The 22732-nt window shown below is 47.8% G+C and overlaps 1 protein-coding gene across 1 annotated transcript; it reads right to left on the bottom strand.

Annotated features, from left to right (window-relative positions):
- Positions 1-609: 609 nt before the first annotated feature.
- On the bottom strand, positions 610-18786 carry TBC1D10B (TBC1 domain family member 10B). The gene is made up of 9 exons (XM_044448025.1): positions 17793-18786; positions 10678-10777; positions 10424-10531; positions 9879-9985; positions 9269-9383; positions 8317-8382; positions 6923-7112; positions 5112-5266; positions 610-3982 (listed from the first exon to the last, which is right to left on the bottom strand). Exons 1-9 carry the CDS (start codon positions 18656-18658, stop codon positions 3284-3286), a joined length of 2406 nt encoding a protein of 801 aa, XP_044303960.1. The 5' UTR covers positions 18659-18786; the 3' UTR covers positions 610-3283.
- Positions 18787-22732: the final 3946 nt, after the last annotated feature.

Below are 22732 nucleotides of genomic sequence, written 5' to 3'. Positions count from 1 at the left end.
CAATGCACCGGCTCAGTTCAAATAAATGAACGTGCACTGATTTTCTGTCCACATGCACAATGATATACAGATCAACAAAACCAAAGCGTAACGATAGGAATGTTGTGTGCTCAGGAGGGTGTTGGCGGAAGCAGCAGGTGCTGCCCTCATTTGGTTTTACGGCTGCAGCACCGGGTATTTCCAAACAGTCCTTGCTTATCTTCTAAGACCAGACAAGGCTGGGCATGTTCAGAAGGGGCAGCTGAAGGGGAGGTGCAAGTTCCGATTTCTGTTCAGTGATGCCTCGTGGACGAGACTCTACCTTGCATGATTGCTGAGAGGAAGGAATGGAGAAGAGTGCTGTTCACAGGCTCCAGAGTGGAGTGTGTGTGACAAGCAAATAAGCAAATAGGAACCAACGTGCTACGTACAATGTTGGGGCAAACAATTCAACAGCCTTCTCCACTGGCTGACCCAACACAACATATTGTAGTGAGGGAGGGAGGGAAGACACACCCACAACCACACACACAATTTAGTAGATACCGCTCTCCCACCACACCTGATCTGGACACCCCAAACCCACCGAAGACAGCCCGTTCCATCCTCAATGAAGACGCACGACAAATATGAACTTCATTTTGTTTTGTTAACATTTTTAAACAAAGCAGTTGAGGAGTGGGGGTCCAATGAGAATGAGGCACAAAAAAGTAAGAAAGAAAAATATTAACAAGTAGGACAGCAAGGAGATATGAGCTGTAAACTTTCAATTTTCTGCTCTTCCTGATTAAGGGTGGTGGTAAAAAAAAAAAAAAAACCTAAAAAATTTTAAAAGGCAAGGGAGAAAATGAATTCCTAATTTCCAGTGTCTGTCCCATTAAATAAGAGCACGAGATCAAAAAAAAAAAAAAAAAAAAAAAATCCCAAGTATCTGTATACATAATTACAATACTGAAACATATATATGTGTGTGTGTTATAGAGAAAAGGTATATACAGAGAACAGGAGGGGCTAATGGAGCTTTTTTGCTAAGTTGCAGATAGGACTTTTGGCTCAAGGAGAAACCACAATTTGGGGCAGGTGTATTCTGGGAAGCAAGGCTTTGAATGAGGGTCTTCATTTGCAATCTGCTCACAACTGCAGAGAATGCGACCTAAGAGAAAACAATGCTGCAGAAAGTGAAAGCAAAAGGAACAAGAGTCGTGGACATACATGAGTCCAAGCTTGTTGCCTTAGCCCAATCTGACTCCAAGGCAGCAAAAAGTTCAGTCTCGCAGTTTCCCAGACCCCTACAGTTCTAATCTTTAGTTCTTGCAAATCTGCTGGTCCCATTAGCATCCTGGGCCTCCCTAGACAGCACAGAACAGAAACCAGAATCCGACCAGCTGCATTCTGCTCTACCATGAAAGGCCTACTGAGCCAATGCCAGCGTCATGGTAACATAAAAGGAGAAGGGACCCCTTTATGGTCGCACAGCGTACCACAAAGAAAATACATTCCAGTTATTTAAAAAGGACACGGGTTTGTTTTTCATTGAGGGACGAGGGAGTAGAGCATGCACCATTTAGGAATGTAGTTCTGCATTAACAAAATAAAACCAGCTTTCAAGCAGTTTTAACTATCACGGCTCAAGAAGCCTTCCAAGTTTAGTGAAGAGAGCACGGAGCAGCCTTCCCCAAGCTGGTGCACCTCCAGTTGCTTGGCTGGAGGATGCTGGAAGTGAGGTCCAGGAACCCAGGTTGGGGAAAGCTACATGTGGACCTATGAAAGAACTCTCAGCATCCTTACAAAACTACAATTCCTAAAGCCTCTGGACAAACCCATGCAGGTTAAAACTAACTCACAACTGGTTTAATCTTGTAATGGAGATGCGTCCTTTGTATCCAACAAAGGGGGTGGGGGAGAGACTGGATCTGTCGAATAATGAAGGGCAAAGATGTGTTTTTATAGTACACAGGCACCAGTGCTTGGGGAGAAACAGCTTACCAAAGTCTGCCCTCAGCAGCTGAAGATCCCAAGAAATGCAGCTGCCTCTCTTGTCTACAAGCTGCAGCTGGCCAAACAGAAGTTATCCACCATCGCATGACTCAGGAATGTTTGTGCCAAAAGGTAATACTCAAGGACAGGGGAACAGATCTCGCTTCTCACAGGGGAGTGGAAATCTCTTGACTGTGTGCCTAACAAAGGGGGGAGGGAGCTCATAAAATACCCCCCTCATCCTGGGCCGATCTCATTCCTCCTCTTGGCCAGGTAACTCAGTAAGACATTTCTAGGCACCGATGCTTTGCTTTTTTCTGACCACTGCTAAGAAACCCTTGCATAGGAGCAGCCAAATGGCCAAGTGTGTGGGCAGCAGGGTCCTCGGATTACCCTCCATCCAGCACCACAGGCCTTCTGCCTCTAATGGCTCCAACGACAGGAAGAAGTCAATCATGCCCAGCTTCCCTGTCCACTAGATGTCCATGATGGGAAAAGCCCCCCTGGTTAAATGTCTTGTCAAGCGAACCTCCAGACAGACAGATTCTGTCAGAAAACAAGGCAGCTGTCTCAGCCTGTAGACCACCGTGCATGGCAGGCATCTCTGCGTGCGCACGCACATTTGCACAAGAAGGAGGGCTCAACAGGATATAAGTGCCTTCCGGGAGTCTATCCAGTTTGGGGAGCAGCTAGGAAAGAATATGCAGTACAGTCACAAGGGCCAACCCAACTTGCAATGGAAGAGGGGTTTGTTAATATATTGGGGGGCTGGGGAGGAAAGACTGTAGGTTGCTCTTAAAACTAGCCCTCTGGGCAGACGTAGCCTGGAGTGGTTAGACAGGTGTATCAAGAGATGGTTCTATGTACAATACTTGAGAGGGGGACGTTGGAGTTATTATTAGTAATATGATTACCTCCTTAGTGAATACTCCAACCCTTGGGGAGGGAGGGGGGAGGGGGGTGGGTTGTGCATTTGCACCCACCGGCTTTGGCAAAACCCACCGTGGGGCAGCCATCTTCTGCAGCCACTATGAACACAGCAGCCATTCTGTTTTGGCCCTTTTCATGAGAGAAGACTGAGGAGGGAAGGGGGTCAGTTCCACCTCAGGCACAGAAAGGGAGATGAAAATGCGGATGCGAGTTAAATACCCTCCTCCCTACTGTGGCCTTAACTTGGGTGGTTCAGTGCACAGCAGCCGTGCCCTCGGGCACACCTCCTCCTGCCCTCTGGGTCCCCCTACCACAGTAAATCTCTGGCAGCAGCCACCACCTTGGTCCTTGGCTGGTGGGAGGGAGTCGCTGGGGCATGTGATGCCCCCAGCCCTGTTCAAAAGTATGTGTCATGAAGCACTGATGCCCCGGGCGTTTCCCCATCTTTCCCTCCCTCAGTGGGTGGCAGAGGGGCTGTTTTGGGTTCCTTTTTCCTCAGAGACAACTTCCTCTCTTTCTTCAGCTTGGCTTCCTCTTTGGCTCTTTCCTTCTGCTGCTTCTTCTCCCGCTCCTTCTCCTGCTTCTCCCGCTCCTTCTGCAGCTTCTTCTCGCGCTCCTTCTCCTGCTTCTGCCTCTCCTTGTCCATCCTCTCCTGCTTCTCCCGCTCCTTCTCCTTCCGTTTCTCTTCTTTGCTGCTGCTCCCCTTCTTGGGCCCCCCCAGGGGCATGTTATTCCCAGTGGGGGAGGGCAAGGCAGGGTGGAGGCCCTCGGACACCACCACCTGGCTCTGAGCGCCAGGAGGGACTGGAGGGGGGGCCGCCGACACAGCCAGGGAGCTGACGGAGTGTGCTGGGGAGAAGGAAGGGCCACCGCTGCTGCTGAGGGACACCCTCTGCTTTAGGCCCGTGAGGCTCAGCAGGCTGGCACTGGCAGACAGGGGAGGGTTCATGCGGTAGCGCTCCTCGTGGATGGCTCGGGAGCCGTGGAGCCGGCGGGAGGGCTTGTACTGCAGCTCGCCCCGGGTCTCCCGCCATTTCTTTAACTGGGTGGCGTTCTCCCGCTCAATGAGGGCTTCAGTCACTGGGAGATTAATGACCTGTTGCGAGGCAGGAGAGAGCATTAGCAACGTGGCATCCTTGGCTAAACATGCCCCCGCAGGCCGGCCACCAAGCGCACACGCCTCCCTGTGGCGATACTGCACAGGTGCGCGGGGGATTCTGTTGCATTCAAAACAGGTCACTGCCTGTCCCTCCCCATGCTAGCCTACCAGTCTAGTACGCCCCGTGCCACATGGCAGTACCTGCTTTCCCCCCAGTGTGGCTGCGTATTTGATTAAGGCCAGCCTGAGCAGGCTGCAAGCTAGAGCAGGGGAAGGCTACAGATGCGTGTGTCCACTTTGGTTCTTTTCTAGTACACACTTGCTGCTTTTTCACCTAGCATGGAGGAAAACACACCTGCAGTGGCCCCTGCACCCCCAGCCACTTTAAACAGCCCCTCCCCAGCCACCATTCCTCCACACCAACTTGCATCCCTCCCACACCAATTTGGTTTTACTAAAACAACAACAACAACAACAGGTTAAGAGCGGAGGAAGAGGGAGGGAGGGAGGGAGAGCCACAGAGCTCCCTATTATGTGGCAGTTGCAGCTCTTCTTAAATCATGCCTCCACCATCAGAATTGGGGAATAGCTTGGCAAGGGCTGGCTGGACTGTCATCCATGTTTGTAGAACTCACTGCCAAGACAGCTTCAACAGGTCTAGCCTTGGAAAGTCTTAGAGTAAAACTAATGACCAGCTTTTGAGTAACTGTTCATGTTTGAGATTTGCATGTAATTCAATAATTGTGTCTGAACCTCCACACTTATGCTGGGCTATAGAGTACTGAGTGCACTTTTATCTTGAATTTCAATGACTTTGGCTTCATGCTTATCTGAACACACACAGATATGGCTGATGCAAATGGCAACTACTGAGATAATTATCACTGTCTGTAGTTTTTGCATTTCAGCTCTCTCTGACCTCACTGTTTAGAATTACCATCACCACAAATCAGATGAACATGCATAGGCCTGTCAGCTGGAGCTTGAGACTTCATGAGTCTGATGAAGTAGATGGAGTCCACAAATGTTTATCCCCTAATAAATTTGTTAGTCTTTAAGGCGCAACAAGACTCTGCTGCTTTAAGGCACGCATGCACATACGCACAGAGAGGGATCAGACACTCACCTCGTGAACCAAGAAGTCTTCTTGCATGGAGTGAACAGGCAGATTTCGCAGCTTCTCCATTGTCTCGTACATGCCTTGGCATGAGCGCAGCTTGTCAATGGATCCTAGTGTGTTTCGGAGCAGCACCAGGCCCACCCGAAAAATTATCTTCACCCCTGCAAGCAGGAGAAGAAGTTGTTTGTTTGTTTGTTTGGAATTCTTGTATGCCGCCCCATTCGCATAAGCCTTGGGGTGGCTTCCAACAAATAAATATCAATACAAATACATAAAAAACTGGAAACATCCTGGCATAATTTAAAACCAATAAATAAATCAGCAATTAATTAAAATAACATTTAAATAAAAAGATCTTGGCCTGGCGTCAAAAAACAAATAACGACGGCGCCAGGTGGACCTCTCTGGAGAGCGCATTCCATAAGTGGGGCGCCAGCGCAGAGAAGCTGAACCACAGCAAATGACAGGGGGTTCTCTTTGAGGCCAGGAACACCTCTTCCACAGGGTGCGGGGGACCCTTTGTTTTCATGACAAACCAGGCTCACCACAGATTATTTAACCCATGAGGAGTCGCAGCACATAGAGGGAATGTGCTGCCATCAGTATGAATACTTGCTACAGTCTTCAGAAGGGTTCTGTGCAGGCTGTTTACCCTTTGAATAACTCACAGTGGGAGCATTTCAACAACACACCACCAGCCCTTTTGAGGGGGGGCATATTCATGGTGAAGGCAGCACACTGAAGCTCGCCATGGACTCGCACACAGTGAGCACAGTGTACTGTATGAACAAGTCTGAAGAGATACACAAGCAGAGGTACAGAATCTGACAAGGCGAATGGATGAAATCGAATCTAGGTAAGGGTGTCAGAAGAATGTAAGAGAAGCATCCTGTTTCCCACAGCAGCCAATCAGACACCTCTGGAAGGCTGACAAGGAAAGTGGGAAGGCTGCAGCCCATCTAGCCAATGGCATTAAGCAGAAAGTGGCCAGGCATTGTGTGCTAGATCTGTCAAGGTTTTTGTAACTCCGCTTTTACAACCATCTAAGCCAGCCTCCCCCAACCTGTTGCCCTCCAGATGTGTTTCAGCACAACTCCCATGCTGGCTGGGAATGTGGTCCAATGCACCTGGAGGGCACAAAGCTGAGGGTGGCTGATCGAAGTGAGTGGCCATTTACCAGAACATGTGGCAGTGATTTTCAGAAATTACAGGAGAAGAAACCCTTCCTTTTCCCCGTCCCAAATCTATTGCTAGCCCAAGTTCCTGGACAGCCCCAGGTTTCAGATTGCAAATCCTGAGTGTGCCTGCCAGAGAGCAAGGCAGGCTGAATGCTGTGCAACTTGCTTTAAGAATTACATTGCAAGAGGAGGAGAAAAAGTTACTTCTATCAATTCCTCAGCATCATGCTGAACTTATAAACTGCTACCATGCCTGCAAATTAATAGCCTCTTTTCTCCTGTTGAGAATGTCAAGTGATCCTCCACAGCACTTAGAGATAGCCACACTACCGTAGATTTGGCATTATGAATAAAAATCTTGACCTCTCTCCCCCCCACATCCTCCACAAAGTTCCAAGTCCCTCTGATTGCCAAGCTCTTACTCCAACCATGTGAGTGAGGGCTCAGCACCTTTCTTCAGTTCAAGGATGGAAAGGCAGTTCAGAAGGGGAGGAAACATTTCGAAAAGCAAGCTTCCTTGCACAACCACTGCAGTCTTTGCCTGTTGATGGGATCAATCTGAGTATGGAGCAGATAAGGAGTGGACAAGTCACACTAGCCATGGCAGACAGCAAAGAGGAACTAAAGAACCATCCTCACCTTCACAGAAGAACATATCCCAGACTCGCAGCACCGAGCTCCAGGGTAAGGTCCGGGAGAAGATGCACATAAACCACTCGGTCATATACAGGACGGGGTCGATCTTGTACCTCTTCAGGTGGCGGTAGGCAATGGGGGATGCTCGTCGGAGCAGGGCAAAGAAGATCTCCCCATCCAGCTGGATGGCCTCCTGCAGGGGAGTTAGCAGGGCATTGCAAGTGGTACCCAGTCCGCCCTTGTCCCATCAGTTCCCCCTTTATCCCTGCAGTGCTTTATTCCACTGACAACAGAGGGCCGAGCAGCAGGCCTGTTCGGCCAAGTTCTGTGCTTGCAGCCATTGTCAGTGGCAGAGGAACATGGGATGGCAAGAGGCACAATGCTTCTGGTCATATAAAATGTTCATTTGAAACGTGAGCATTACACCAATGGTCCACATCTCCTTTTCCCTGGCCACACTCCATTTTCCCAGACTACGTGATTATGTTCCACAGGCTTTTCCCCATTCTAAAAAGTTGAAATGCCTTTCTTAAAGCTCAGTTACTGACAGTAAAAAATTTAAGGCAAGCTATGTAGCACTTTGGTGGATTCACCCATTTTACTTTCAACCTCAGTTCAACCCCGTGAACTTCTGCAAAAGTGCATTCAGCCACTAGGCTGAAAAAGGTCCACCAGTGCTGATATGAAAAGCACAGCAGACCTTAGTGCAAGGATAGGAAAGATGTCACTGACTACACTTCCCAGCAGCCCCAGACAGTTGGGCCAATTGCTATCAATTGCAGTCTAGCAGCAGGTTCCACAACATGCCCAAGTCAAACTGTTAATCAACACAGTTAACTAAATAAGGAACTGCAGTCCTTTTAAAAAACCAGACTGACCTTTTCTTTGGGGGTGGGGGAAAGAAAGAGAGAATGCATTAGATTTGCCTGCCCACTGTTACATGTAGTCAAACCAGTGACTGCTGGGCCAGCATTTTGAGCTCATGGTAGACTCACTCTTGAAGACTCAGTCAAAGGAATCTTAACTTCAGTTTGACTGGGAGGGGGCAAAATTGAGAAGTGAAAAAGGTAGAAAAATAAACCTTAAATCTGTTGAGATGCACTGGCTTCAATAGAGAAATGAAAGCATGGAAAATGAGGGCATATGTATTCCTCTTGAAGACATAAACATTCCAGCTGTTGAGTATTACTGAACTTCAAGCCTCCCACCCTTTCCCAGGAGGCCCCAATCCTCCAGCAGGACTCATCACTAAGCAGTCATTCTTATTCAGATGTAGTTGAGGAATTCCCACCCAGAAGAGATTTTCAACCAGCACAGAACATTTTCCCTGTGATCAGCTCCAGCAGAAAAACTGAGGGCTCATTTGTCTTTCCTCATATGAACATAGCCACACTCACCAGTCCAGCACTGTAGTAGCCAGGGAGATATTTCTCACAGATTTGCACCAGGCACCAGAAAGCTTGCTGTGAAGAAAGACCAAGAAAGCCTCAGTGCAGGTCATCTGGGCCATCACACCCTTGCAGGCGAGGTTCCTCTTCGCCTTCGGGCTGGACTTCTACTCTGGGGCTGTTCATCCCCTATCCTGGCTGCCATGTTTCTTTTATGTCACAGCATAGGTGACATGCAAGACCAGACTACGGAAGGTGAAACAACTGGATCACCATCCAGGAGCAGCTGCAGGCCTCATCATTGCTTAAACCAGGGACTGAAACCTCAGGCCTTCCTGGGATGCCTCAAAAGGTCACTTTGCCCTGGCTCCACCCCTATTCCCTCAACCACCTATCATTTGGCTTCATTCTGGCTTTGGGGCAGATTTCCCCCAAATACCTCCTCTTACGGCTATATTACTGGTAAACAGAGTTTAACGCACAACAGGCCAGGTTTTTGGTTCCATCACCTCTGTGCTCAAATCCACCCACCACAATGTGACCCTCAAGAGCATCTTCAAAACTGAACTTGGACTGAAAGAGGTTCCCCACATCTGGTCTCCATGTACACAAGGTCATATGGAAACACGGTGGCTACTGGGGCCCCTTCTAGTGACCAGTGGTGAGAGATGCTTGGCCCCTGGCAGTGCAAAAGAGAGCATCAAGAGGCACAGATGGAGTGTAGCAGAAGCCCTCAGGGAGGCAGTAAAACAGCCTCTCCCTGCCACCACCCAGACTGCAATGAGCTGTGGATTTATGATGTCCACGTATATTTCACGCTTCTGCAATTCCCAAAATGTAGCTCTGTTCAGAACTCACCCACTCCATCCCCACGCCTTGATAAGGCCGCTCCCTGCCACAGGCTCCCAAACTGTTCACTGCCCTGCCCTCCACTCAGCGTAAGGGGGAGGCAGCACCTTACCTCTGCAGGCATGTGCATCAGCAGAACGGCAGCCACAGGTGCCTGTGCTTGGCAATAGCCCTCATCTGGGCGGTAGATGGTGTAGGCTTTCAGGATGCGGTACAGATCCTGTTGCCTGTGATGGAGGAAAAGGATGAGGTGCAGGAAGAATCCGGAATCTTTTGTCCGCTTCAAGTGTGTGTGCTTTGGGATGGGGGTGGGGAGACCTGACTGAAACTGGAACCCTCAGGACTGGGAGATATGAACTAAACATTGGCCTACAGGACATCATATTTCCACACCAAAAGTCCTGGCAAATAGAATCGCAAGCCCCATGTCATTTGGATGTTTTATTAATCACAGAGCCTACAGAACAATCAGGACTTTCCAAGCCAAGTGCCGCAACACGACTTGGAATAGCTAAAAACCAGGCGTGGGAATCCTTACAAATGCCTTACTACTGGCAGGTCCTCTTACATCAGGCTGGAGATGAGGAGGTGCAGGGAAAGGAGCGACATAGGAGGAAAGGCTGTGTAAGAGGCTGTGAGAACTGAGGAGGCAGAGCTGAGGCAGTACCAGGAGTTGGTTGGTTGTTTCTGGCCACTGTAGGAAACACAACCCTTGCACTCACCCATGGCCGCCTCGAGCTGCAAACATCTCATGAAAAGGGAACTGCCTGTGTAGGTCTTTCTCAATCACGTCAAGCCACTTCGGATCTCCAATCTGACGTTCCAACTCCTAAGAACAAAGCAAACCAAGAGGGGAGGCTGTGAAATATGAGGAAAGGCAGGAAGCAGGCACAGAAGACATCAGTGCCCTGCTGCAGCTGGACTATCATCAATTGAGAGACAGAGAGAGAAAGGCAGGTAGACCAAGACGACATCAAGTTTCTGTTTCTGTTCCAGATGGACCCTCCCTTCTCACCCCTGACCACCTCCCACAGGTCTATTTATTACCAGCTGCCCTGTGAGAAAGGTTCCTGATGACACTTCCTACATCAACATTGTCCATTTGTATTTCATTGACAGATTTTGATGCAACCTACAAATCACCCTGGAAGGATTTGTATCCTGAAAGGGAAGATCTAAATCTTCTCTAGTAACATGCAGAAATTTCTATCTATCTTCTTCCAGCTGGGACACTTTCCATCTACAGCAAGAAGAGACTCAAAAATACCTCAAATTTCCCCTGATTTTGATCCAGAAGTTCTTTGCTGTTGGAGAGAAGTTGCCATGCTTTGGCACGGAGGGAAGAAGGAATCCCCTTTCGACAGCGTAATTTCACCTGTAATGAGGTGGAAAAATTATTCATAAATGTAGTGGGTAAAGAAACAAAAATCACAAAACAAGCCAAGCTAAATACCAGTTGAAAGCTTTCTCTCTAGAAGCTAAAACAGGCAGAACCCCAGCCACCAGGCCAGTCTTGCTCACCTTCTGGAATCTGCGTGATAGCCATTTGTCCCAGTGGGAAAACATATCCAGCCACTTGAGTTCCCTCTGTCGGGCCACATCCACAGGGATAGAACTTTCACTGCATCAAGAAAACAGATGAGGTGCACGGAGGTATAATGAGCAAAGGCTGTGGGAATTTCAAGATCTCTCTTTAAATCACATGAATATGTTTATTTTGCATGAATTGTACTGCTGCTACTCAGAGAAGGCTAAAAGGTTCAATAGTACACTGGAGTCCTCGGCCCCTACTCCAGCTTCTAGAATTGGCAGAAACTCAGCTACAAGCCCCTCCCTGAGAGAAGCAAATAATGCTGCTGTACTGAGGAGGAATGTAAGAAACTGCCTTATATGGAATCAGTCCGTCTAAAATTGGGATGGTTTTAAAATTATTGCTCATTTATATCCTGCCTTTTTTTCCCTCTAGCAAGGATACAAAGTGGCTTACATGGTCCTTCTTCTCTTTTCCTGCAAGGTAGACAGGCTGAAAGCCAGTGACTGGGCTGAAATCACCCTGTGAGCTTCATGGCTGAGTGGGAACTAGAACCCAGATCTCCCAAGTCTGAGTACAATGGTCTAGCCCAGTGGTGGCAAACCAATGGCACATGTGCCACAGTGGGCAAGCAGAGCCCTCTCTCTCAGCACATGAACCAAATTGTCCCAGCAGCCGAGCATCGGATAACAGCGCACATAGGGGCAATGTGCATGCTTGAAAAGGAGTAGTGGGACAGCTTGGGACCAGGATACCTAAAGGAACGCCTTTTTCCCCATTTGCCCTCCCACCCCCTGAGATCAGCAACAGAAGCCCTCCTCTGGGAACCCTCTGTGAAAGATGATAGGAGACAGAGTACCCGGAGGAGGGCCTTCTCTGTGCTGGTGCCCCGACTATGGAATGTGTTCCCCAGAGAGGTCCGCCTGGTGCCATCATGATATGTTTTTCTGCACCAGGTTAAGACCTTTTTATTTAATCAATTGTTAATATGTTTTAATATCGAATTTTATTATTGTATTTTATTAATTTGCAGCCAGAGTGGGTCATCAATTTATTTATGCTGTTAGCCATCCAGAGATGTTAGTAATTGGACAGCATACAAATTTTATAAATAGATGGATGGATGGACAGACGGACAGTGGTGCCAGACAATGACGTCACAAGCCACAACACATGAGCTGTGGCACGTTCAAGCTTTTGCATGGCTGGTTAGTGCACTGCTAAGGATATATCTATATTTGCTTGCACTGGCTGTTTTAAGATTTTATCGCAGTGTTGGCATTATGTGATAAATAAGTGGGTTTTGGGTTGCAGTTTGGCCACTAGGTCTCTAAAAGGTTCACCATCACTGGGTTAGGGTCAGAAAAACGAGGGGTCCTGGCATGATTTTGATGGTTGGAATGTATTCAGAATGGGCAGAAATGATGAGCTGTGCAGAGAAAGGGTTAGGGGAGTGCACCAGGGTAGGGTTAGGCCAGTGGTGGTGAATCTGTGGAATGCATGCCACAGCAGGCACGCAGAGCCCTCTCTGTCGGCATGTGAGCAAGGTCACCCCAGCATCGCCCCAGCATCTGAGCATCGGATAACAGCGCACATAGGGGCCATGCACATGCTCAGAAAGGAGTTGCAGCGCCAGTCAATGACGTCACAAGCCACAACTCATTAGCTGTGACTCATCCAAGCTTTCACATGGCCGGTCAGTGCGCTGCCAAGGATGGACACACACACGCACACACATTTGCTTGGACTGGCTGTGAGTTGTTTTTTCTAAACTAAAACCTCAGTTTTCAGGTTTTATATTAGTGTTGGGACTTTGCGATAAATAAGTGGGTTTTGGGTAGCAGTTTGGGCACTCGATCTCTAAATGGTTCGCCATCACTTTACCATACTGGCTCCATACCACCATACTGCTGTGGGTGGGACAAGGAATCTGTGGTAAATTGGGATTAGGCACTTTGATGGAGCCAAATCCCATCCCCTAGAACACACCAGCCGTACCCCTTCACTCTCAAGAGTCATGTTTCCTGTGGGAGGAGTTCCCCCATCCTTGACACGCACAGAGGCAGGTCCAACCCACTAAGCAGGTCACAGAAATCCTCTCAAAAAATCCCAAGTGGAACATATCATCCTTGCAATATCAAACAGACAGCCATGCTTTCTCTTAACCCCCTTTTCTTGCTGTACACAAGCAGCACTAGGTGCCATATTTGGAAAAATCCTAGAACAGACTCTGGCCAATTTCTCTGACCTTGCCTTGTCGCTTCAAAGGATTTATGGTAAGAGTACACTTAAGAGGACCAATGCATGTCCTCCTACTTTCCCTGTAGCCCACTCTGAAATCATGTTCCTTGATGGGTCTCTTAGAATGTTTGTGGTGTCTCACTCTCCAGTCCTGCCTTCAAGCTCACCAGATGTGAACCTCAGCACACTTGCTTAAGCCTCATGCCAAAGTTAAAACAAAGAGGTGTTTGAACAAATGTGACAAAAATTAGCAAGACCTTTGGCAATTATGACTCTGTATTTTCTGGGTTTCCATGAATGGGTGTGCTGAGAAATGGGTGTGCTTCTATGAGAAAAAGGACTCAAAGGTGACCCTTTTTACATGCAATCCCCTCCTTCTAGCCGCTTCAGTCAAGGGATGTTGGAGAAGGTGATCATACAGAAGGATCTGAGCAGGGCTGCCTTTAACTGAAGTCAGCAAGAAACAGGAAGGGTGGCTTGCCAAACAGGAAGTGGTGGCTGCTTGAATGAAAAACCAGAAAAAGCCAGGGAAGAAGGGGCTTGGGTGGGAGGGAAGAGGAAGAACCTCCATCTGTCATAGCCACACCCATGGGAGGGAGCTGGCAACAGCATCAGCTGCCAAGTAGCCCAGGAGCTTCCACTATTAGGTATGGCATAGGCCCATCCACAAAGAAACCTGACCAGCCTGCCTCCACTTAATTTCTGACTCTGGTGCAGTGTAGAGGCTATAGAGCCCTGGATTTGGCCATTATTCCCCACACACAATATACATCCTACTCGTCTTCATCTGTTCTTCCAGTTCAGAGCAGCACCTTACAGGCACTAACCCAAAGCTTCCAAAGTGGGAGCTACTTGCAGCCAAGTAGCAATTCTTCAGATCTACACCCAGCACTTGAACCACAGGTCAAAAACTTAACCTATATCAAAGCTCACTGAGTAAACTGCAGATGAGGGGGAAAACTTATTTCCTTGTCTAAAGGAGGGGTATGGCTCTCCTGATATTTTGGCCTACAGACCTACCCATCATAGCTCGCAAGCTATTTATTTATTTATTTAGCAAACTTCTATGCCGCCCCATTCGCCGAAGCCTCAGGGCAGCCCACAACAATAATACATACACAATTAACCATATAAAACAATATAATTGGAGACATCCTGGCCAAAGATATAAAATCAATAAATAATATTAACAATTAAAATGATATTTAAATAAAAAGCTAATGGTAAGGGATGATAGGAGCTGCAGGCTGAAGTATCTGGAAGCCTCAAGAGGCCCAGCCCTGGTCTAGAGTAAACTGAAGGAGACTATAACTAAATGTTGAGCCATGGGACTAAAGTGGTAAAGAAAGCTAAACCCATTATCAACCAGAACGCCCAAATTCAGACTCTAACTAAGCAACTCAGAACTCTCAGGCTGTCTGCTCCAATCTGAGATTGTCCTTGATGAGCCAGAGTTAACACAACTGTAAAGGATGCTGGGAGTTTGCTCAAGTTTTTTCAAGGGATAGCTTTCACCTTTTCAGCTTCAACCCAGTTTGGCTCCTTGCACCCGCAGTTCCATTCCCATTGGCTATTGTTTGGTTTGTTGATCATTTTTCCTCAATTACTGGCTTTCCTTGGGGGCTTCCAGCTATGTAAGCAGCTGAAAGATGACAGAAGGGAGTACAGATGGTCAGGCAGGAACACCAGCTAATCTACAACCAAGGAGAGAAGCTTCAAACAACGGGTTCTGTCCCCAGGCAAAGAAAACAACACCCCCACACACAAAAGTGGGTGGGTGGGACAATCTAATCCTTAGCACAGACACCCTCCTACTATCTACTATTCTACAGATGAACACAGAAAATCAGAGGAGTGCAAAACCACCCAGAATTTGCACTTGTCAGACAAGTAACGAAAAGCACATTCCATGCTTGAGATGAGGGCTACACAGCAGGCTTGCCAAATGTATTTTTCCATATTTAAAGTTAAAACATTTTTTCTGGCAAAATTTGGGATGATTTGAGCTACTCAGATCTTTACATCATACAAAAGTCTGTAACAAGAGGGTTCATCAGACAAAATCCTGGAGAGCAATGATTTTTAATCTTGATACTGTACAACCCCACCCACGCTGGGTTCAGAAGAATACCTCCACTTGCCAGCAGCTGGAGAGAAACAACAGGCAAAAGCAATCGCCACCCAACCCTGCTTTCAGACTTCCCTGGGGCATTGGACTGGCGCCTGTTGAAAACAAAGGGCTGGAATTCATGGACTTTGAATCAGAAAGGCAGTTCTTATGTTCCTAAAAATTACGTTAACCACTGAGAAATGGCATTGGTATCTGATGAAGGTATCTTCATGATACCTTGCAGTCAGCAAACTTTTGAAAAATGATAGCAGATTTTTGGATATGGTGATTGTATCCTAGACTATCATGTCATAATTACAGTTGTGTTCATTTCTATTCCTGCCATTCCCCAAAATGATGCCCTCTGACTGTGCTGGACATCAACTCTCATTCCAGACAGGCTTCAAATGATGGAAATTGCCGCCTAACGCAGCTGAAGTTGAGAAAAGACTAGAATAGACACAATATGCACACTGTTTACATGCCTGAGAAAGTCAGGGAAAAGATGCTGTTTCCCCATCCCTAGCTTACCACCACCACCACCACCACCACCACACACTTTAATCCTGTGAGGAGTCAAGGCAGCTTATATAGTCCTCCTCCTCTCCATTTTATCCCCTCAACAACCCTGCAAGGCCAGGTTAGGCTGAGAGGCAGTTTCAAGGCAGAGTGCAGACTAGCAAATGCATCTCCCAAGTCCCAGTCCAACATTCTAACCACTCCGCCACACTTGTTAGGGTCCCAGGGTGACCATGCAAGTTAAAAAATGTCCCTCACCTTCCATCAATCAATATAGCCTTGGCCTTAGCACCCTAGGAGGCAGAAAAAGTCTGGGCTTGTACGGTTGAAGATAAGAGACAGTGGCCTCCCCATGCAATTACTGGTCTTGCAAGGTAAACTTTTTAATCCAAGGGCAGGGATAGACAACTATGACGGCACGGCATGATGGAAGGAATGACCAAGACAAGAACCCAGGGATACAGTTGGATTGGCAGAGACGAAAGGCTCCTCTGTAGCAATGGTATAGCATGGATAGGACATTCTGGAGGGCTTTCATTCACAGAATTGCCCTAAGTTGGTGAAGGCACAAAACAACCCAGCAGCAACGGCACATGCTTCTTCAGGCCCCCTTGCACAAATGCATCTTCACAGCCACCTTCACCCCAGTTCCAGTCCCATATAGTTTTGAAAGCACTTTGATCTATTTGAAGCTTTAAAAGACAAGGTTTGGGGCAGTAGCAGTGCTGTTCAAACTACACGAAGAGAAAGCAAGTTCCATGCACACGTCCGTTTCTCACAAGGATTTTGCATAATGCTTTTTAAATCACCACATCACCGCACATGCTTTACTGAGTGCCTGAAGACCATGAAGAGTAGCTAGGCTGGACACAGTGAGCCGTTCATTCATCCAAGCATCCCCTCTGCGAGGAAAACTAGGAAGCAACAAGGCTGGAGTGAAGTAGTTCATTCCATTTCCTTCCAGTGGTTAGAAGACTTAGGGAGATTTGGTTTTTGTTTCCTTTGTGTTTGCTGTAAAAGTTAATAACTCCTTTTGTAAAGATCCTACATGAAGGTGTCTAAGCCTTGGTCAGCCCACATCCTGATTCAGTGAGTTCCCCTGTCTAATTCTCTCCTCCTCCCCCCACATATGTGGGGCTATTTGGAGAAGACAATTGCATTAAATCACAAATCAAGCACTGGGGGGACAGTGAACCCACACTACTCAATGGTCAGAAGGATTGTCCAGTTCCACACTACTCTAGCTAATGCTACTGCACAACTCACACCCCCTCTGCAGACAAGAAACATTCAGTCACAATGAGTAATACAAAAGAACAGCTAGCGCCCTTCTAATAAAGCCACACACCCAGAGAGGTAGTTGATTCTAAAGCAATGACAAGAGCATTGAAACTACAGAGAGGAAAAAACATCGTTATGGGGGGTGGGGGGAAGGACAGCAATGAGATCCTGGTCATATTAGTACTGGAGAAATGAGTCACGCAGCATAACAGAAGGAATGTGCTGAAATGTTAGTGTTTGACTTTTGTCTTCCAAAAGCCTAATAGAGTACTCCAAAACAGTTCCCACCTGATTCCTCTGACAAGTTTTCAAAGAACCAGAAAGTGTCCTAAACTATATGCTCAGGTCCTCCTTCCACCCGGAAGTGAAGGAATACATTGAGCCTTCTATGGAGGAAGTCGAGTGTTTATTAAGGTCAACCTACAATCTCGGAATATGCCAAGTAGAAGATGCAGAATTCGGGTCAGAAGCAAACAAGGATATTGCCTAAGGAGGGGTGGTCTCCTGTCCTCTCAGCCTATTCCTAAATAGCAATCAGGAAAAAAATGTGCATCATACTCCCTCAAAATCACAGACAAGAGTCAGGATTCTCAAGCTTGATGAACATACAGCAGTGGATGAGGCCTAGATGGTGACCATGCCATCAGGGCACTACATTGAACAAGGAACCCTCCCACCTTTATTTATTTATTTGAACATTTATATGCCGCCTATTTCACCATGACATCTTAGACGGCTTTATTATTCTGATAAGTATATAAAACCTCAGTTCATTTTATCCAAGAGCCCCCTAAGGAAGACAAGACATGTACTTTATTCCCAGCACCCTAGTCCAGCTTAGAATAGAGGCCATCACTAGGCATGTTGCTGTACTACACTGCCTTAGATAAAATACTAACAAACCAACACTAACACTGAGCATGGGAAGGCCACCATTTTGGTGCCAATACTTACAATGATACAGAATATTGGCTGCCTCCTAGGAAGCCATATTTGTCCGTCTTGCGGTATGCCAGTCCATTGATCTCAGAATCCGAACCCAGAGAGCTGGCATCATCAAAAAATCCAGGGCCAGTGAGTGATTCCAGTGTGCCGGACATGAGGCTGACAGAATCCAAGTAGCTTAAGGTATCAGGCGCTGGAGGGGCCCTGCATGCCAGCGGGCCCAGACTGGACTGGGAGCCCATGTCTTGCAGAAGCTGTGGGGTGGAAAGATCATTGGGAGCTAAACCCTCTGGAGTTGTGGGTGGAGTCTTCTCTGGTGGTGTTGCAGGACTAGGTGCCACCACCACCACCGTTGGAGATTCCGGTGGAACCGGCAGGGACTTCACACCGGTCTGTTTAGGCAAATCCACAGGTGATGACATCATCCTTACATCATGGGATGACACCACTGATGTTCCATTTACCGTTACTGTAGCAGGCATGGACACCACCAAATTGGTCACAGGTACCGTCTCCTCAGAAGGCCTGTCTTTCACAGGAATAATGTCAGCAGTGATAGCATCAGATGCTACCTGCAGAGAAGATGCAACGCTTCCCACATCGTTGGCCAAAAGCGACATCTCTGCGGTCATCATGGTTAATGTCATTTCTGTGGCACTGCATGGTGCTGCTGTGGTGCTGCTGGTCGGCATGGTTGCTTCCACGGTTTCCATTGTTACTGCCTTGGCTGTTGCCAGGGGCACAGTTGAGATGTTGTCTCCTGACACTCCTAATGCCTCAGGAATTGGGCCCATCCCCTTCAGAGCATGTAGAGTTGAACGAGGGGTATTATACCGAGGTGAGGATGATGGGGGATCCCCAGAACCGGTCTCCATAACAACCTGGCCCCCTCCCCCCCAAGGGGGGGATGCGGCCTAGTCGCCCAGCCAAAGCCTGAACTATATTGGGGGGGGGCAGATGGAAGGAAGCTCAAAGCCTCGCGCTCCCCCCCGCCTAAGCGGCAGCAACAGTAAAAGAGGCAACCACCCCAAGCTGCGCACGCACCTCCAAGCCGCCCCGGCCAAAATTCAGCCAATTAGCGTCAAGAAGGAACGTAAATTTAACCAATTACAAAAAAGGAAGGGAACCGGGAGTGAAGGCTTGGTGACGAATAAGGAGAACAGTGGAGGGCGAACCAATTACAATAGTGGTACAAGGTACGCAACCAATCCGTAAAGAGAATTGAGAGACAGCAAGAGAAATGAGGAAGGGCGGTAATAAGGAAATCAGTCAAAGGCGGGACTAGAGGGAAGCATCTGCCAATCAGAGATGGCGATCCAAAACCTGATATCCGTTTTCTTAGCCGCGAGGCTTGAGAAGTTAGACCAATCAGAGTAAAGTTGAGCGTAATCACTGTACAAAGGAAAGGAGGCGTGCGCTTAAAGAACCATCCAGCCAATTAGAAGAAGAACCGGCAAGGCTTCTCCAATCACCACCGTGAGTTAGAATTAACCCTCTAAAGAAGTCACGAGCGCACGTGACGTTTACCAGCAAACGCATAGCGAAAGTGATGGTTCCTATTAAATCAAGCGGGGGCCGTGCGTGTGACCTTTTTTGAGCACCGTACTTGTGAGCCAATAGAACGACAAGATGTGAATATGGGCGCGAACGTTTCTGACATTGACCAATACAATGAAAGGCCAGTGCGAGGTGTTCCAGGATTGGCCAATAACGGCAATGGGGGGGTTGTGGGAATTATGACTGGACCAAGGGTGACGTGAGAGATGAGCTGGGACCCCCAGTGGGAACAACGTTTCAGTAGATACCGTCTAAAAGTTCGTTACCAGAAGTTGACCAAACTCCCAGCGGCCTTTGCACTTCCCTTTCGCACTCATGTGAAGTGGTCATCCTCCTTAGCAGCTCATGTGGCTTCCAGGCTCCTGTCTCTAGTAGTAGGAGGAAGCCTTAAGGATAGAATAGTAGATTTGGAAGGGGCTAGATAAGCCACCTGATCCATCACCTACTCAGTGCAAGCCTCCTTGGTTAAACCTTCCCTAGGAGATGGCTGCCTGGCTGCATCTTGAAGGCCTCCAGTGTGCAGGAGAGCTCAACCTCTCAGGGCCATTGGCTCCACTGACATATTACTGGAGCTATCAGGAAACTTCTACTGATGTTGGCCAGAATATGGCTTCAGCCCATTTTGTGTCTTGCAGTCTGGGACGATCAATAAGAGATCCTGGCCCTCCTTTTTGTGACAGACTTTGATAAGTGTTACCATGTCTTCACACAGTCTTCTTGAGATTAAACATGCCAAGTTCTTCCAATCTCTCCTCACAAGGCTTTGTTTCCAGTCCTCAGATTATGTGTGTTGCTCTCCTTTGAACCTTGTCCAGTATGTCCGCATCCTTACACTGGTATCCAGAACTGGATGCAGTACTCAAGATGAGACCCGCCAGTGCTGAGTAGAGGGGAGCTAGACTATCAGATCACTATTTTTAGGCCCATATTTAAACTGTGGCCAAAACAAATTGTTTATTGCTTAACAAAAATAAGGCAATTCCTTGCTGTCCTTTCAGCAAAAACTCTTGCCTGTGCCTTCGTCATTTGTCATCTTGACCACTGAAGTGTTCATCAGTGGTGCTACTAGGGTCAGACTACAGGGGCATAAGTCTGGGGCCCTGCAGTTCAGGGAGCCCACAAAGTGCAGTTGCTGCAACCTTTAGCCTTTTGTTGTTGTTGGCTCCTTTTTATGGAGTGTGCATGCAAAATGAAGCACCAGTCAGTCGTGCTCACTGTTGTCAGTTCCCAAAGTGCAGTACCCAGAAGCACTCTGGAAACTGAATGGTGGGTATGAACTGACTGGAACTTCACTTCATACAGTTAGTATGTGGAAAGAGCAGAAAGAAAGGGAAAGAAGTTGTAATGACTGCTGTCATTGCGAAGTGTGGAGCAGGGGAGGGCAACCACTGGGCCCCTCTTTTCTCATAAGTTATTCCCAGAGTTTGAGTAAGGGGTGAAAGTTCTTTAAAAGAAAAATGGAATCTGTTTGTCTGCCCCAACCCTCACTGCCTGTACTTTCTAGAGTGATGGGAAAAGATAGATCTCTTTCTTCTTTGTTTTTCCCTTCCCAAAGCAAAAGAAGAAAAAAAGAATCCCGTTCCATCCTTTTTGTGACTTGGTGAGGGTGGGAGGAAGGGAGGAAAGAAGGCAGTGCTGCTTGGGGCAGGGATAACGGGCATCTTGCCCAGAGCCTCGCTAAACCTAAAAGTGTCCCTGTTCTTCATCTCCTCTCTGGTTTTCCATTGTCCCACCTTCATCCACTAATCAAATGAGAAGGGAAGATGCAAGTGTAAAACGGAAAACCAAGAGGGGGCAAATAAAAATCCCAGGTGAAAATCATCTATTTTCAGTCCCTAAAGAAGAATATTCCAAAATGCAGACAGCAACAATAACACTTTTTTTACTGGCACCTGAGACTTTTTGTGTCCCATCCTCGCCCCCCCCCCCACACACACACACTTCCTATTTCACCTTCACCCACTACATCCAGCCAGCACTCTGTGGTCCAAAGTATTTACTCCTTTCCCATTCTGCGCACTCCCTTCCACAGCTTCCTGTCCACACCTAGATCCTGCCTGAGCTTCTTGTCCTTACCTTTGCAGCCCTCTGTGGCCTTGTCCTTATCTCTCTGTGTTTATATTGCGTTACATCCTTTCCTGGGAACTTTGCTCAGCTGACTCCACAACCCTTTGGTGGGCCAAAGGTTTCCCACTCCCTGGAACTATCCTGCCCTTTTTCCTTGCTGACCCTTCTGCCTAGAAGGCTCACCCAGAACATGCCTGTGTAGCTGCTTCCCTTATTTGCTTTAAGTACTTCCTCAAAGCTCAACTTTTCCAAGAAGTCTTTAGATTGTTTCCTTAGTCTCTATACCTTAGTTTAAGTAACCCAAAATACAGGTAAGTAAAATAATCACATATTCTTCCTGTTCTTGCCCATGCCACCACTCTGCCCCTGCTCCATTATTTACATTTGAGACTGCAAGAAATGCAAGTGGTCACTGTACCAGTTTCCCCAGCACGGCCTCTCCTTGCTAGGAAAAGCTGCGTCACTTGAATGGGAACGTGGGAAGTGGTATTATGCCGAGTCAGTCCTGATAGCTCAGAATTGACTTCAGCTCTGAACGGAAGCCATGTGGCCGGATATCAGGCGGGAGTCTTTGGGACTGAACCTTTGACCTTCTGCATGCCAGAAATGTGCTCTGTCTCGAGACATGGCACTCCTCGCCAAACATGCTATGCAGCTTGTAGACCCAGGAGCACTGGGAGGGCGTCTGTGCATGCGAGGAAAGAGCCATAGCCCAGAGAGCACATGCGCTGTACACCAGAGGTCCCAGGTAGGGCTGTCGCCAGTCCATGGAGACAGTCCTTCATTAGAAGGCTCAATGGTCTGGCTCAGTTTTAGGCCACTTTTAAAGTCCCAGGATGACAGGAGTCACAATTTGATTTCCAGGCTGGGAGTTCAGAAGCTAGCTGGGAATCTCTCCTTCCGCCTTGGGCACATGTCCAAGAGGAGGATGTGTCGGCTCAGCAGGGGTAATTGGACAAGGCCTAGAGTTTTGGGTTACTCTGAGCTGAACTGAAGGGCTCCCGCACTTTTTGTCTGATCTTAGCAAAATGCTCCATTTGCCCTGTCGGTGCATCTCACTCCAGTCATCACTAGCACCACAATGCCTGCTTTTCCTTGCTAATTACTCTGTTCCTGCTGCCAGTGGGTTTCTCTGTTTTGTGTCTCCCACCCCCTTCAGCCTCTGTTCCACCCACTCTTTCAGGCTTCGCACCCATCTATCCCTTTCTTCAAAACAGGGCCCCAGTATCTTCTCAGTCATGGTGCTCCATTGCAGCTCCCTGTTGCTAAATTATTCCTTTGCCTCATTCAGCGCCATGTTCTGCCATTTTGCAGTGGTGGGTGGA

This window comes from Varanus komodoensis, unplaced genomic scaffold, assembly GCF_004798865.1.
Source record: "Varanus komodoensis strain SLA01 unplaced genomic scaffold, ASM479886v1 scaffold53, whole genome shotgun sequence".
Lineage (NCBI taxonomy): Eukaryota > Metazoa > Chordata > Lepidosauria > Squamata > Varanidae > Varanus > Varanus komodoensis.
This window is presented reverse-complemented; position numbering and strand designations above follow the sequence as displayed.